Consider the following 16,401-nt stretch of genomic DNA (forward strand, 5'->3'; position numbering starts at 1 on the left):
TTAGTGTTTCAGGATAATTTCTGTTCAATCTATGACAAACACTGTGTAATGGAGAAGTGAGACTTGTGCTAAAACCTCATACATGTATGAACAATGAAAGGCATTTCTTCCAACAAATCAGGCTTGTAGTGTCAAGATTGAGATGGTATTGCCATTGATATATCTTTAAAGAACCTGAAGTACAATTGTCATCACATCAGCTCAAGTTTAATTGCAAATATTTCCTGAAAGGGCCATTCACCATGAGGGTTTGCAATAGCCTACAAATATCACACAGGCTAATTATGCCTCCCCTTGTGCATTATGACATATATCTACAATACCCAGCTAAGAATGCATATTTATTCACAAAATTATGCAAAAAGTCACCAACAGAAGTGGAATATTTGTCTCTTACTCAGACTGTAGCACTTGCAGTTTGTAGATGAAAGAGGTACCATACATTCTCATTTAAAACATGTCAACCCAGGCTTTGTGATATACCCTCAAAATGCCTTCTTTAATTTTGACATTCCTTCTTTCGCTCTTACCTTGAAGTTATACAGAAAAAACAATTGTAAAAAAGGTTACCAACAATTCCAAAGCAGATGGATTTTCATCACCAGATCAATAATGGTAATGAAAATCAGCATTTTCAATAACCAGTGTTCTCCGTGTGCTCGGTAACTTGGGGCGAGTTATGTGACTACAAGGCAAGCAACAGGGACAAGAGAGAGAAAAAGACTATATCAATATTGTGAAAGCAGTAATCTCCCTTAAATGAGGTGAACTCCACCATTAAACACTGGACAGCTAACTTTTTAATTATATTTCTGTATTCCAATGACCAAACAAATCACCTCCCTGAGAAATGCCACAGAGGAATGAATCTTCCTACTTAACTGAATGTTTCCATTTAAATCATGTTCGTACCTGGACCTTCGAGAGAAGCTTGGATATCCGTGACATCTTCATCGTTAACGGTCACCTTAATCCCCTCAGGTGGATCATTTACCAAGCTTTGCAACTCTTTTACCACCTGACGAATGATTTGTGGAGAAAGATTTTCCACATTGGACATCTAAAAACAAAAGAAAATTTGTAAGATAAAAATCTCTATCACTACAGAACTACAGGGTCTTTTTTTTAACCTTTGGGCAAGTGGCTTGCACAGGAAGGCGATAGCACAGACGGGTGACTCATTTGCCAAGAGATAAAGTGCTTCATGCCTGGCTAAGATGATCTACTGCAATAGTTTAGTTTAACACATGTGGTATTGATAGTGTGATCAGTGTGTTAGCTTTGGTACCTAATTTAAAGAAGAAGTTCTGCACCACCAGGTCCACTCTCAACAAGAAAACAAGCAGGAGACAATTTTTTAACAGAGGAAAAGCTTTATGAAATTGGAGCTCTCCTGGAAAGAACTCCAACAAAATCCCTCTCATGTCTCACCATACAAGCTAATGTGTAACTTCTGCACACAAAGCAATAAAACTATAAAACTATAAAAAAGCCAAACCGTTCAAACTCACTGCTAGCCAGTACCTGATATTTTTGGCGATGAGGCATAGCTGCACTTAAGTGGCTGTGTAAATAGTCAAAACAATCACTACTGGTATGCAGAAAATCTGCACCAGCTGAATGTCCGCTCACTTCATGATGTAAAAATAGAAGTTTGATGCGCAACAAGTGCTTGCAGGATTGTCGGACCTGTATTTTTCCATGAAAAAATAAATGCTGAATGATATATAGAGCTCATTCTCAGGCCATTCTTTCAAGAGATGGAAGAAGAAAGAAGTAATAGTTACTTCATGCAAGTTAATATAACAGCACACAATGTTAATCGGTCTATGGAGATAATAGGGGAAGTTTTCGAAGATCGCGTGGTTAATTATTCCGCTAGATCTCCCAATTTAAATCCCCATCATTATTAGCTGTGGGGGATTCTGATGGGTAAAGTGTATGTGAACAACCCTTACATAAGAGAAGATTTTCAAGAGAACACTGCACAAGTTATTTTGAACATCGCATGGGCTGAGATTCGCCGAGTGTCAGCAAACCTGTTTACGAGATGTCAATCATGTTTGACAGCTGAGGGACACCATTTTGAACTTCAAAATGTAATGCCAGACAGGTTTTAGACTAATAGATTTGCTAGAAGAAGATTTTTATAAATGTGAATCACCGCAATGTAGTGGGGAGGAAAGGCACGCATTATACCTACCGCCTGGACGACAGATTGTCATTGAGCCAGCTGTACCATAATCTAATTGGTGCTCCGACCAAAGCTAAAAAAGACCCTGTCATGCATAGATCAAAGTATAAGACAATATTAATAAAACAGCTGTTCTGTATACAATATTTTAGAACAAATTATGGCAACAAGTAAATCTTTTAACACAATGTCATGACAAATAAATCAGGTAAGGTATTGTAAATGCTAATTAAATAATTTTATAAAAATTTAATAAAGAGAAAATATTGTGTGTTAAATTCTCTTGTACAGCAATTGCCAGTTTTAGTTCCAAGGATTTATTTCATAATAGGGCTCTTATTTTAAATATGATTAATCTATAGCAGTAAACAAGATATCGTATAGAGTTTTGGATATTTTGTCAGTTACAACTGTCTCCCTAAAAGAAAGTATTCAATTATTTACATTCTGATAAGTATATGAGCACTAAGATTATGTACCATAGAGAACTTTACAGTGAATCAAAATACATGCAAAATTAATCCAGTAGATTTAATTAATTTTTATGTTCAAAGGTACAATTTTTCTGTAGGCTGGCCACAAACGCCATTACAGAAGCATTCACTCGTATTTACGTTTGTGCATATTGAAAATGCCTCCGACAATGAACGGTCCCGCCGAGTGTGAAGTACGCGCTGTGATTTTACTTTTAAATGAAGAAGGCGTGAAAGCTGTTGAAATTCATCGGCAGGTTAGTGAAGTGTATGGAGAACACACTATGAGCAAAGGAATGGTAAGAAAATGGGTTAGAGCATTTAACGAGGCTGTACTAATGTCCACGACAAGAAGCGTACTGGGCTACCGTCTGTCAATACTGAAGACTTGGTGCAAAACGTTGATGCAAAGGTTCGAGAAAACAGATGCTTTACGATTTTGTCATTAAGTTATGAGTTGCCTGAAATTTCAAAGAGTGTTCTTTATGAAATGGTGTCACGACGCTTGGATTATCGGAAGTTATGCTCAGGCAATGCAAAGCAAACTGCTTGTCATGCTCAAAAAGGGGTTTCTTTTGCTTCATGACAATGTGTGACCTCACATGGCTAATCGAACCCAAGACCATCATCGCTTCATTTGGTTGGGGACAATTTGATCATCCTCCATATAGTCGTGACCTAGTGTCTAGCGACTACCGCTTGTTCCTGTAACTGAAAAAAATTTAGGTGGTCAGCGCCACGACGACGACCTAAACATGACCGCACTGCAGTGGCTGGTACATCAGGCGGCAAGGATCAAATTCAGAAGCTGGCTTCACGATATGACAAGTGCCATAATATGCCTGGAACTTACGTTGAGAATTAGTATACGGTACAGGATTACATGTAAAAAAAGAACTGTTTAAAAAATTGCATTACTTTTTATCTATATCTAAATGATACTTACTTAAAAAACAAGCCTCCTACTATTTACACAAAGTGACGTTGTTACGTCTCAGGCCATGAAGGTTGGGCAAAGTTCTCCCAGCCACTCTCTATCACTACGGCAATACCAGAGTTTGAAATGGAAGTAGAAAAGAATGAAAGGAAGAGGCCAGAAATCTGTGTCATTTTCAATTTACATTGTAAGAAATAAATTATTTATGCTAATTTCAGTTTAATTGGGCTTCAGTGAGAATTGATGGTAGAATGAGTTCTTGGTTCAGGGTACTTACAGGGGTTAGACAAGGCTGTTAATCTTTCACCTTTGCTGTTCATAGTTTGCATGGATCATCTGCTGAAAGGTATAAAATGGCAGGGAGGGATGCTGACGACTTAGTCTTAATGGCAGACTGTGCCGAAAGCCTGCAGTCTAATATCTTGGAACTTGAAAATAGGTGCAATGAGTATGGTATGATAATTAACCTCTCAAAGATTAAATTGATGTCAGTAGGTAAGAAATTCAACAAAATTGAATGTCAGATTGGTGATACAAAGCTAGAACAGGTCGATAATTTCAAGTATTTAGGTTGTGTGCTCTCCCAGGTTGGTAATATAGTAAGTGAGATTGAATCAAGGTGTAGTAAAGCTAATGCAGTGAGCTCGCAGTTGCGATCAGTAGTATTCTGTACGAAGGAAGTCAGCTCCCAGACGAAACTATCTTTACATCTGTCTGTTTTCAGACCAACTTTGTTTTACGGGAGTGAAAGATGTGTGGACTCAGGATATCTTATTCATAAGTTAGAAGTAACAGATATGAAAGTTGCAAGAATGATTGCTGGTACAAACAGGTGGGAACAATGGCAGGAGGGTACTCGGAATGAGGAGATAACGGCTAATTTAGGAATGAACTCGATGGATGAAGCTGTACGCATAAACCGGCTTCGGTGGTGGGGTCATGTGACGTGAATGGAGGAGGATAGGTTACCTAGGAGAATAATGGACTCTGCTTTGGATGGTAAGAGAAGTAGAGGGAGACCAAGACGACGATGGTTAGACTCTGTTTCTAACGATTTAAAGATAAGGGGTATAGAACTAAATGAGGCCACAACACTAGTTGCAATCGAGGATTGTGGCGGCGTTTAGTAAATTCACAGAGGCTTGCGGACTGAACGCTGAAAGGCATAGCAGTCTATAATGATAATGTATGATGTATGTATGTATGTATGCATTTTCACCGAATACAATGTAAATGCATCTACCAAATAGATAGGAGGAAGGAGATAGGAATAACTCATGTTATTCTCAGTACGCATGATTGAAATGTTGGTGAGTTAATAGGATAATTTAAACCCAAGCACCCAAAAGCCACAGCTTATCCACCTTAACTCTGTTATTATATTAGAAATGTTTCTAAAGCACCTCTTAAAATATAAGATTGAAAATTGTTGTTGTTATTGTTGTTGTACTTTAATCATTTATAAATATCTATGACCTCACTTGTGATGAAACTCCCTCACCAATTAGAGGCTAGCTATCATCGGACGCCTGATAAATAAGTTTTAAATACTATTTTCAGAAATTCAGTGAACAAGGAAAGTAACATAACACTACAACACTGAAAAATAAAGCAGTACAAAAATGTTTGAGATTGTTGGTCTTGGAGCAGAGGTAGAAGAGGTGGTTCTGAGCACTGTACCTGCCCTTGATAGCCACTGTTGTCAGTTCTATAGCAATTCCAGGATATCTTACTAGCCACATTTTGTAACATTTACATGACATACCCTTACTGTATGTTGGCATTAAGTCAATAGGCACAGTAATGAGGTTTCTGATGTATTTAGCATACAAGCAGATCTGTTTGCAAGAACTTCTTGGCAGAATAAGAGGGTGGCACATTATCGGGGGTTAACTGTATTATAATTCAAGATATTTCACCATGTTTGAACAATATTATAACCAAACTGTACAGATGATCTGGATAAGGGTCTTCTTCTGTCATTAAATTAGCTGCAGATAGTTTTTCACCACAAATTTCTAGAGCATGGATACCATGCCATTTTTTTTTGCAGCAGCCAAGTCATCCATCACCGTTTCCAGTTCTTTTATGAAGGATTACAACATTTTCCTTTAATATCAGTTCAGCACGCAGAGTTTCTTTACGATGTTCTTGTACAAACATCAATTAAAACTTTGACGATATCATTAGCTTATTTCAAGTGTCCAGTAGAAAGTATTCTTTCTGATTCCGCCTGTGTACAGTAGTCCTGCAGAGATTTTCAATTGCACTGCTAATCCTAATTTATTACAAAATGACAGCAGAGATTCATCTTTCTCCAAACGTTCTAAAACATACTAAATTTCTCGAGGATTATTAAAATGTTCGGTTTTAGTTTCCCAGCACTCATTTTACAACCACTAAAATAGTACACCTGCTTACTACAGTGATTAAATCAAGAACCAAACCAAACCCCATGGCACTAGAGCCCTTGAAGGGCCTTGGCCTACCAAGCGACCGCTGCTCAGCCCGAAGGCCTGCAGATTACGAGGTGTCGTGTGGTCAGCACGACAAATCCTCTCGGTCGTTATTCTTGGCTTTCTAGACCGGATTAAATCAAGAAACTGATTAAAATAACACCTGCTACTGTAAACGATGAGCAATATGAAATGAGTTGCATCTTGTCTACGAGTAGTTCAGAATGAGCAGTAGTGTGGGCAGGGGTGGGAAAATTTTACTTTTAAAACTTAAAAAAAAAAGAAAAAAAAGAAATGGGCTTGCTAATAATGTTTAAAAGAAAAACATGTTCAAGAACTAGTACTATACCTATAGTCAACTTAAAACACTAAATAAATTTGTTTTAACATAAAAGTTAAGGAGTGAGCAATACATTATTTTCATTATCTGCATTTTTTACTTCCAGCCTTCCTTCGTTTTCTTTCTAATTCTCTCTTTTTTCTTGTTTTTTTGTTTTTCAGTATTAGTAGTTCTCAGGTTCTTCCTACATTAACACATGGGAGGTCGCACCCGTTTTAGAACGCGAGAGGTCGCGCGAAAGCAAATTGCTCACGCTTTTGCAGTGAATGCTCAGATAAAAATATAAATATGTACCCTGTTAAACTGCCTTTCAACTAGTACTAACATAATTACCCAGTAACAATATTTTCTCAATGTAAAGAATGAATGAAATGTTTTTGCTAAATCTGGTACAATTACGTGAGTTTTTAAAGAACGTGAGAGGTCGCGCATGAGCAAACTGCCTCAACGTTTGCATTTGTACATTTCAATGAATGATTTGGTCACAATTCAAGATAAAACTACAGCACCACACTTCACTGAAAGCCACCATAAACCTCATGAACTTTACTTAAGAAACTTTCTTAGAAATGCAGTCATGTAAGAATACTCCACGCTTGAAGGCAATTTGCCGCGGCAGATCCGAGAGTGAAAGAAAACTTAAATTACTCCGGAACGCAGCAGGCAATACACTGATGATAAACAATGTCAGGTGGGAGAGAGGGATGAAACGAGCGCCCTAGGCCCTACAGCGGCTAGTAACAAAATTATTAACAAATATTTTAAAAGTGCGGCAAATTGCTGCAAGTGTGACCTCTCACGTGTTAAATTACCATCACCCCATGCACCTTAGAAATAATTATACTTCGAGATGTCTGGGTATGTTCCAGCTTTGAAACATCTGCAATTTCAATGATATGGTAGAATTTCTTGAATGGACATCTGTCACAAGGAGCCATGAACCTACCCTAGCAGCAAATGTCTTTTGCAAGAAAAAGACACTGTGATAGGCTAACTTCCAAGCGACTGAATTTCCATCAAGAGACCATCAATCTCTTCAAATCACTTCCCTTTTTTTTTTTAATTATCCAAATGGCTAAGTATATACTCAAATATAATACAGACTTCTCTAGCTAAGGTGAACAGTTATAATGGAATTACTAAACTGGTGTTGATAGGTACTTAATAATTTACAATTTGCTTTATATTGCACAGACACAGATAGGTCTTATGGTGACAATGGAATAGGAAAGTGCTAGAAGTGGAAAGGAAGCAGCCATAACCTTAATTAAGGTACAGCCCCAGCATTTGCCTGGACTGAAAATGGGAAAACCACAGAAAACCATATTCAGGGCTGCCGACAATGGGTTTCAAACCCGCTATTTCTGTACTTCATAACTGCTGTGGATATCTTCTCACAAGAAAAAGAAGAGGGTAAATATTTCAGATGGAAATAAAGCCTTGTAGATACATACATCTTGATTTTAGACTATGATGCCTTTCAGCATTCAGTCTGCAAGCCATAAATTTACTAAACACTGCCAATATTTTGTATTTGTAACTGTGACCTAGTTTAGTTCCATACCTCTTATATTTAAATCATTAGAAACCAAGTCTAACTGCTGTTGCCTTGATCTCCCTCTACTTCTCTTACCCCCCATGGCTGAGACCATTATTCGCCTAGGTGATCTATCCCCCTCCAATTGCCTCACATGACCCCCACCAACAAGGCAGGTTTATGCAGACAGGCTTCACCAATAAAGTTCATTCCCAACTTAGCCTCTATCTTGTCATTCTGAGTACCCTCCTGCCATTGTTCCCACATGTTTGTACTGATGATCATTCTCACTACTTTCATGTCTTTTCTAACTTATGAATAACATATCTTGAGTCCAACCAGCTTTCACTCCCATAAAGCAAAGCTGGCCTGAAAACAGAACAGTGTAAAGATAGTTTTGTCCAAGAGCTGACGACTTTCTTACAGAATGCTGTTGATCACAATCCTGAGTTCACTGCATTAGCTTTGCTGCTCCTTGATTCAATCTCGCAATACAACCATCCTGCAAGAATACACATCCTAAATACTTGAAATGATCTATCTTGTTTGTTTTGTATTCCCAAACAAGACATTCAATTCTCTAAGCTATTTTACCTACTTACATTATTTTAGTCTTGGAAAGGCTAATTTTCATATCATACTGATCGCACTTATTTTCAAGTTTCAAGATATTAGAATCTTGGATTTCAGCACAGTCTGCCATTAAGATCAAGTCGTCGACAGAGGTCAAACTGTTTACTACCTTTCCACATAAATAAGTCCCTCCCTGCCACATTATACCTTACAGTAAATGATCCAAGTAAACAATAAACAACAAAGGTGAACTGCTCTAAGTACCTTGGACCATGAAGTCATTCTATCATCAACTCTCACCACAGTCCAACTCTCAACATAAATATCTGATTGCTTTTAATAATATACACTTAATCCCATAGTCCCCCAGTATGGCAAAACATCTTTTTCCTCAGTACTTTTGTCATGTGCCTTCTCTAGATCTATGAAGAAAACATAACTTTCTACTTCTCTTGTAGCATTTTTCATTTATCTGGTGTATACTGAAAATCTGATCCTGACAGCCCCTCTGTGGTCTGAAACCACACTGGTTTTCATCCAACTTCCTCTTAACCACGGATCACACTCTCCCTTTCAAGATGCCCGCCAGTGAATACTTTGCCTGCTTTTTTTTCCAATCAGAAGGTACCTTACTAACACTCCATGCTAATCTTACTACTCTATGAAGCCATTTCATCCCTGCCTTCCCATTATATTTGACCATTTCAGGTCTAATTACATCTATTCCTCTAACTTTACGATGTTTATTTACCATCCTTTCCACTTCCTCAAGCACAATTTCACCAAACACCATTGTCCTTCTCTCCATGACTCAGTTGTTCAAACCATCACCAGAAAGACTTTGTTTTATGTTGAGAAGATTTTAAAATATTCCTTCTCCCTCTCCAGTGATTCCCCAATATATATTAGGAGTTCACCTGATTTACTCAAGACACTATTCATTTCCCCCCCCCCCCCCCCCCTTTCTAAGATTCTTTATTACTGTCTGCTGCTTGAACTAGCCTTTCCAGGTTGTTATCAAAATCTTCCCATGACTACTACTTGAAATCAACAATTATTTTTTCCACTCTGTTTCTTTCATCTATATACAATTCCCTGTCTGTGTCAGTCCTTGTTTGGAGCCATTTCAGATATAGGTTTTTTACATTTACAAGCTGCCCTTACTTCATCGTACTACCATAATGTTCACTTTTTCCCACCTTTAAATACAGTTGTTCATAGGCACTGCCTTACTGTTTCTGGCCAATTCCAGGCGTTTACTTCATCGTACTACCATAATGTTCACTTTTTCCCACCTTTAAATACAGTTGTTCATAGGCACTGCCTTACTGTTTCTGGCCAATTCCAGGCGTCGCGTGTTAACATTTGAACATTTCTTTTTAACATATATATGAAACTTACCACCTAAACAAATTGAGATTTATGCCTAGGTGATACTTAATAACCTCCACAAATTTCATTATCTTAAATCTGATGTTTGCGATTTTATAAACTTTTAAACGTAGCGATCGGTGTTTACATGGGACGGACTTTAAACTTCGCATACCTTTACGTTTTTTTCTAAATTCTGCGAATTGTGGTAACTTTTATTAGTAATGTTAATATATTGTTTACAAGGAGGACAATGTACATTTTGTGAAAAAAAAACCCACATGTGTAAGTTGCGTAATGTCTGCGTAATATATTTAAAAGCGATCGTCGCGTGTTTACTGGACAGCGTTGCGGGATTACACGCGCGAATCTGCGCTATGGCGACATGGCATGAGGGACAATAAATCTTTAACTCCGCATCAAATACGATCACTGAATGATAAAACGTATATTTAATATCGCAGCAAGTAATAACAGAGAAGGGGCGAGATGGCGCAGCGGTCAAACTGCTTGCGACCATCAAGACGGACTGGGTTCGAGTCCCGATTAATGCATCTGTGATTTTCGACGTGAAAGTCACGTCCGGTGGTTCGGATTTCACGTAAAATATGAGGTTCCGTCGCTTACGATAGTGTGATTATCGGTTACGTAAAACTACAAGCTTCCTCCCAATAATAATAATAATAATAATAATAATAATAATATATCTACATGTACTGGTACGGACATGTGGCCTAAGTAAAGTGTTTTTATGAATTGTCACGCATTTATTTAACACTAATAACAGTGAATGTAAAATGAACTAAAATATTTAAAAATATCTGGACATTCAATGCTTAGCAGTACGTAGCCTACAGTTTGAATGAAAGCTTGATCAGAAAAAAAATATAAAATGAAAAAACAATTTATGTTCATTCTGCTTCTGGTGTAGACTCCTCAAAATACCATTTCCCACGAGTAAAACGAGGCACTGATAATTTTCTTTCGATTTCACTTTCATTTTAAAAGCACTCGTCTTTCGTCGGTGGTTCACAAAACAGTTTAGCTTCGTCGTGGCACTTCCGAAAATTGGTTACAAAATAAACACCATCACTTTCAGCTATGATGCAAACAAAATACTTGGAATGTTTCTTTCCGCTTTATTTTCCAAGGACGAAGTCTCCCACTTCAAAAGTCGTATCACGGGGTGTATTTTTGTCATCTGCTTCGATCTTGTAGTCTGGATGTAGAGTGTGTGTGGTAGTTGTTTCTGAATAATTTTTTTTTTGTCTGAACTATGTATTTTTTTATTGACTCCACATAGTGAAAATCATGTGTTCCTGGTACTGCACAGACATCGGCGAAGCGGCTTTTCAGAAGGGGTTTACTCCTTTCAACATCTTCAGAAAGAACAAATATAACATTTGTGTGCGCTGAATTTCTTTTCGCTACTTCCACGACATCGTGCACGTTTATAAGGCCCCTTTTTGCACGTAGAGCAACAGTCAAATTACGTTTTAGTGTTCCGCCAACACCGTCAACAGCACCTTTCCCGTGACCAGACGAAAAAAAAAAGTTGCATTCATTCCAAAAGTTTTCTTAAAAAACGTTAGGTTTGCGAACATGAACCTTTGCTTGAACTGGCTCGCCGCCCCGTCCGAGAAGATAAACACACTTGTGATTTCTGGTCGTTTTTCCTTGATGTCTGTTAATACTCTGCCTAAAAATTAGTGCGTGGTATATTTGTCATGGTCAGACATAATCGCATATGAAGCGTGATTTCCTCCCGCAAATCACGCAACATGAGTAAATATCGTAATTTGTCGGCAATGCCAATAACCCTGAATTTCATCTTGTGGAAGAATAGTGAAATTCTCCGCGAAATCCACTGGCAAAACCATTGAATTTTCAGTCGTTTGTTTTTTCTGTACATCGAACATTTTGCTTTGCATTCTTTTAATGTGTTTCATAAACAAGGGGCACGATTTTACTAGTTTATCAAAACACTCTTGAACTGTGCCAGTTTCTTGAATTCGGGATACGTGATTTTCATCATCACTTTGCCACTGTTACCAATCAATTTCGTCTCCAGCATCCCTGCATACATGGCTCCATGCGACGGGGAACTCCCCGGCCGCGCGCTCGCGAGAACGTCGTAAACACGCGACGTATTTTACTATCAGCTTCGTATGAATCCATTTGAAATTTTAAACGAATGATATAGCAGTTTGAAAGGGTGTACAGTATTGGCTTTGCATACCAAATTTTATTTAAATTGAGCCACGCACTTCTCGTCTACACAAAATTTTATACTTTTTTCGTCGCGTGTTTACACGGCCTGCAGCAATAAATTCGTCGCCTTATTATACCTTATATAAACTGTTAATAACCTAAATAAGTACTTTACTATGAAGAGAAAGAACATTAGAATTAACATTTACCATCATTATTTTGATACCTTTCCATCATAATAAACAGTAATTCCTAAAACATTGAGAAATATCAAATGAATTTAGACTGCACATAAAGGTTCAATTAACCACACAATTAAAAATTGAAAGACATCAATAAATGAATAATAACCATAAAATTAATAAAATTTAATGCTTTATCATAAAAACCAATTGTTGAGTTTTATTTTAAACTTTCCTTCTTGGGTTGACAATTCTCTGGAATCAGCCTTCTACTACAGCATCCCTGTATGCCAACCGTTCTCTTTCTATATCCTTAACCTGCTTATTGTCTATTGTTTGGAACTTTTCACTAATCATATCTGCATATTTTTCTAATTTCCTCATCCGACTGCATATATGGACAAGTAACAGCCCTGATACGTCTGCAGACAGATTCCACTTCCTCTACCCTAGGCCTTGAGATACTTAGTTCACTATGGATCACATAGCAGTCTGCATCATCAAAAATTGCCCGGAATACCAGCAATTTCCGAACAGATTTCCTGAATTCAAAGTTGGTCATGATTCAGTCTATTATGGATCTGGTGCCCCTACCCTTCCACATGTAATGCTGAGCTTTATGCTTGAATGTATTTGTAACTGTTAATCCCATACTAGCACTAAAGTCCAGTAAACGCTTTCCATTCCTATTAGTTTTCATATCTTCCCCACATTTACCCATCACATTTTTGTATCCTTCAGTTATATTTCCAACTATATTGAGATCACCCTTTAACACTATCCTATCCCTCCTGCTGACACTATGATGTCACTCAGTGCTTCATAAAACCTGTCAACTTCATCCTCAGCTGCACCTTCACGTGATGAGTAGACTGAGACAAATTGTAGTCCTAATTCCTCCCACAGCTAAATCTGCCCACATCATTCGCTCATTTACAGGCTTAACAGAAACTATGCTGCATGCAATAGTATTTATGATAAACAGTCGTACCCCGTACTATGTCCTCCTCTTTTTAACACCTGTTAAGAATATTTTATAATCTCCTCTATCTTCCTCATCACCCCTTACTCGAATATCATTAACTCTTAATACATCCTGATGCATCCTCTTTGTAGACTCAGTCTTAATTACTTTCTTTTTTTCTTTCATAAGCCCCATTAATATTGATAGTTCCCTATCAAATTCCACTTTGTTTGCCAAGTTGTTTCCGAGGAGTCCTTTGCCTGTCAAATGGAAGTGGGACTTTGTTACTCCAATATGCCTGAGGCTTGCTTAAAATGTTCTGAGCTTGGTAAATTTTGTGAAACAGGATGCTACCCTATTTTCACATGGTCCCAGTGAGGAATATCTCCTCTGACAGGTTACAGAACACCGATGGATTGTACAGTCCTAGCCACCTGAGCACGAGGAGGGCCATAACTCAGAATATGTCTGGGATGCCTACTCCCATTCCATAGCAACTGGTATCCCGACTCTCAGGACCACTTACTAGGTCACGACGTGACTACAGTAACCCACACAATGAACCATTTTTGGTTGTATGTAATCACTGGAATATTTGTGAGTGGTAGTGAAGACATGTTAGAATGTACAGTTCCGTGGCAGAATGGTCAGCATCAAGGTCTTTGGTCAAAAGGTCCTGGATTTGATTAATGGCTGTGCATTTTTAACTGTGACTGGTTATTTCCAGTGACTTGGGGAATGGGAGTTTCTATTTGTTTCAATGCAGTCTTCATGCACACACCACAAAACAACCAACCGCCACAAGAATATGTTATAGTGAATATATACCCCAACAAACAGTTTGCATCAGAACGGGCATCTGGCCACAAAGCAAGGCCAAATTAACCTGCGTGATACAGTTCGCACCCATGACCCAAACAAGATGTGGGAGGAGGAGGAGGAGGAGGAGAAGAAGAAAGGTTTGATGTTATGAGCTTATGCCACAAGGACTTCACAGATACTGTAAGTAGCGGCTGGAATGAATGTTACAAAGGCTCCAGTTTTGTGCCTTAATTAGGTAGGTGCAATGGCTTGGAGGATCTTAAAATATCTTTTCTGTTGTAGATGTTTCCTTGAAAAGTCATGAAAGATGCTCAGTTTTCCTATAGCACAGGCTGTAAACCACTTAGCATCTTTGAAAAGTCCTGATTATTGTCTCTCATTAGACTGAAAGGAATTAGTACTCTTCTGTTGACTAGAATGCCCAAGAATAAGAACTCACTATATTTTCTTTCTTCAATGTAAACTTCATAATGTGCTGTTCTCTTTCTTGTAGATAATCTGCACATTAAATTACCATGCATCTGTCTATTAGATTTAGCTCAATCCAGCTAGACGACCAAACTGTCTAGAGAATATGCATCATTACAGCCATTTTCCTAAAATGTGACCACAATCTTATAGTACAGAAGATAACTTTCAGAATAATAGTACTCTAACATGTGAAGTACTGACATGTTTATGTAGAAGTAAACTATTTTATAACAATTTAATATTTAAAAGAATTGTGTGTATGAAGTCAGCTCAAAATGGTACTAATCTTGTGACACACTGAGGTGCAGGAATTTTTCCTGAAAAAGGCTTTTGCAATTGTCAGTAACTAATGAAATGAGTTTGTCAGATACTGTACAAGCACTTTAAATGCAGACTATGCCAGGATTTCAACCTGCAACCCTCAACACAGGAAGTGGGCACCTAATCACTTGTACTATCCACCAGTCCAATTAATGTATTTACTTTATTTCCTCTCAAACACTTTACCGAACAAAAGACAGATGGATATCCAAAGTCTTCAAGATACATCCATCTGCACGAGTTGTTTCACTTTGTGCAAGAGGCTTCACTGTGATGAATGTTCAAATACAATATATACATCCATCAGTTAAGGAAAATGACACAGAAGTTTCATGCATAAATGAAATTATCAAATCAAGAAAAATAATTTCAAGACACAGCTTCCCATAAACAGATTTTGCAAGAGAGGGAACATTTCTGATCTCATGCAAATTCTCCCTGCCCTTAAAACAAAATAAACAAAAAAAAAAAAAAAAAAAAGTCAAGAGCAACAATTTCTAACCTTAAGTCAGAGAATGTCTGGAACACAAAACAACAAGAGAAAAGGTGATAAAACCTTTCCATAAACAGAGGTGAATAACAGCAGTACCAATTCCCTGATTAATATACAGTACCAATTCCCTGATTAATATCCTGGTTAGAACAATGGTCAACTTGAGAAAGTGCTCCATTTCCAAACATTTTTGTACATAAATCTCATATTTAATTTGCCAGTTCAAATGCTTTGACAGCATCACATTTTGCAAAGACAGACCTTCCTGAAAAAGCATCTATAAGTAATAACAATCATTACCTAATCCATGGTGAACACAGCCCATTTATAAGCTTGCAACAGCTAAGACAACTGTCTTCCAACCATTGAGTGCCTCTCAAATTAACAGCCTCAGTTGGCTATCTGATGCTGAATGATCCTTGTTCCAAGGTCCACAGAAAGAATCTGAGAAAGTCAGGAAATGATCTCTGAAACCCCTACCACCAAGAGGTTACCAATAACTGTTCAAAATCAAAGGAAAAAGAATTCGAAGTTTTAATTCCTTAAAATATGGGCCAAGATTTGTAACACTATTTGCAAGAAGGCCTTACAGAATCTAATCCATTTTAATCTAAAAAGAAATAAGAGGTAACATGAACAAGGATTAGCCAAGTTGTTTCCTATTTCATTACACTGAAAAAAAAGTACCAGTAACATACCTGACTGCAACTTGTACACCAATTAATATGCTGTCCTAACTGCAAGTAACTTACAGATATCTAAATACAGTGGCAGTAGAAAAATGGTAAAGGTACTGATTGAGTATTCAAGAGAAGAACTGCACGCAGTAATTCACATGATTGGACACCTGCATTCTAGACCACTTCTTTAGGTTTTTTGCTAGTAGTTTAACATGTAAGAGTGGCAGGAGAAGACTGGGTTTGTTTCTATCACATAGCTGAAGGAAGAGGACAATATTATTGAGAGAAAAATGATTTTATGGGATTCATTAATTTATGAGAAGATGGAAACTGTGAAGATGATGTTTGTGACAGTACAACTTACTGTGATGCCAAG

General features: G+C 37.7%; 1 protein-coding gene across 4 annotated transcripts in view; it reads right to left on the bottom strand.

Annotated features, from left to right (window-relative positions):
• LOC136864708 (ubiquitin-conjugating enzyme E2 S) overlaps positions 1-16,401 on the bottom strand; it is a 123,597-nt gene that overhangs the window by 73,136 nt on the left and 34,060 nt on the right. For 2 of the 4 annotated variants that reach the window (XM_067142035.2, XM_067142036.2), the window contains exon 2: positions 913-1,060. In XM_067142035.2, the coding sequence (XP_066998136.1) occupies positions 913-1,060 (148 nt within the window). Of the gene's footprint in view, positions 1-912; positions 1,061-15,645; positions 15,846-16,401 lie in introns of all 4 variants that reach the window. The other 2 variants (XM_067142038.2, XM_067142037.2) reach the window with 2 other exon arrangements.

Source organism: Anabrus simplex, chromosome 2 (genome assembly GCF_040414725.1).
Source record: "Anabrus simplex isolate iqAnaSimp1 chromosome 2, ASM4041472v1, whole genome shotgun sequence".
Taxonomy (NCBI): domain Eukaryota; kingdom Metazoa; phylum Arthropoda; class Insecta; order Orthoptera; family Tettigoniidae; genus Anabrus; species Anabrus simplex.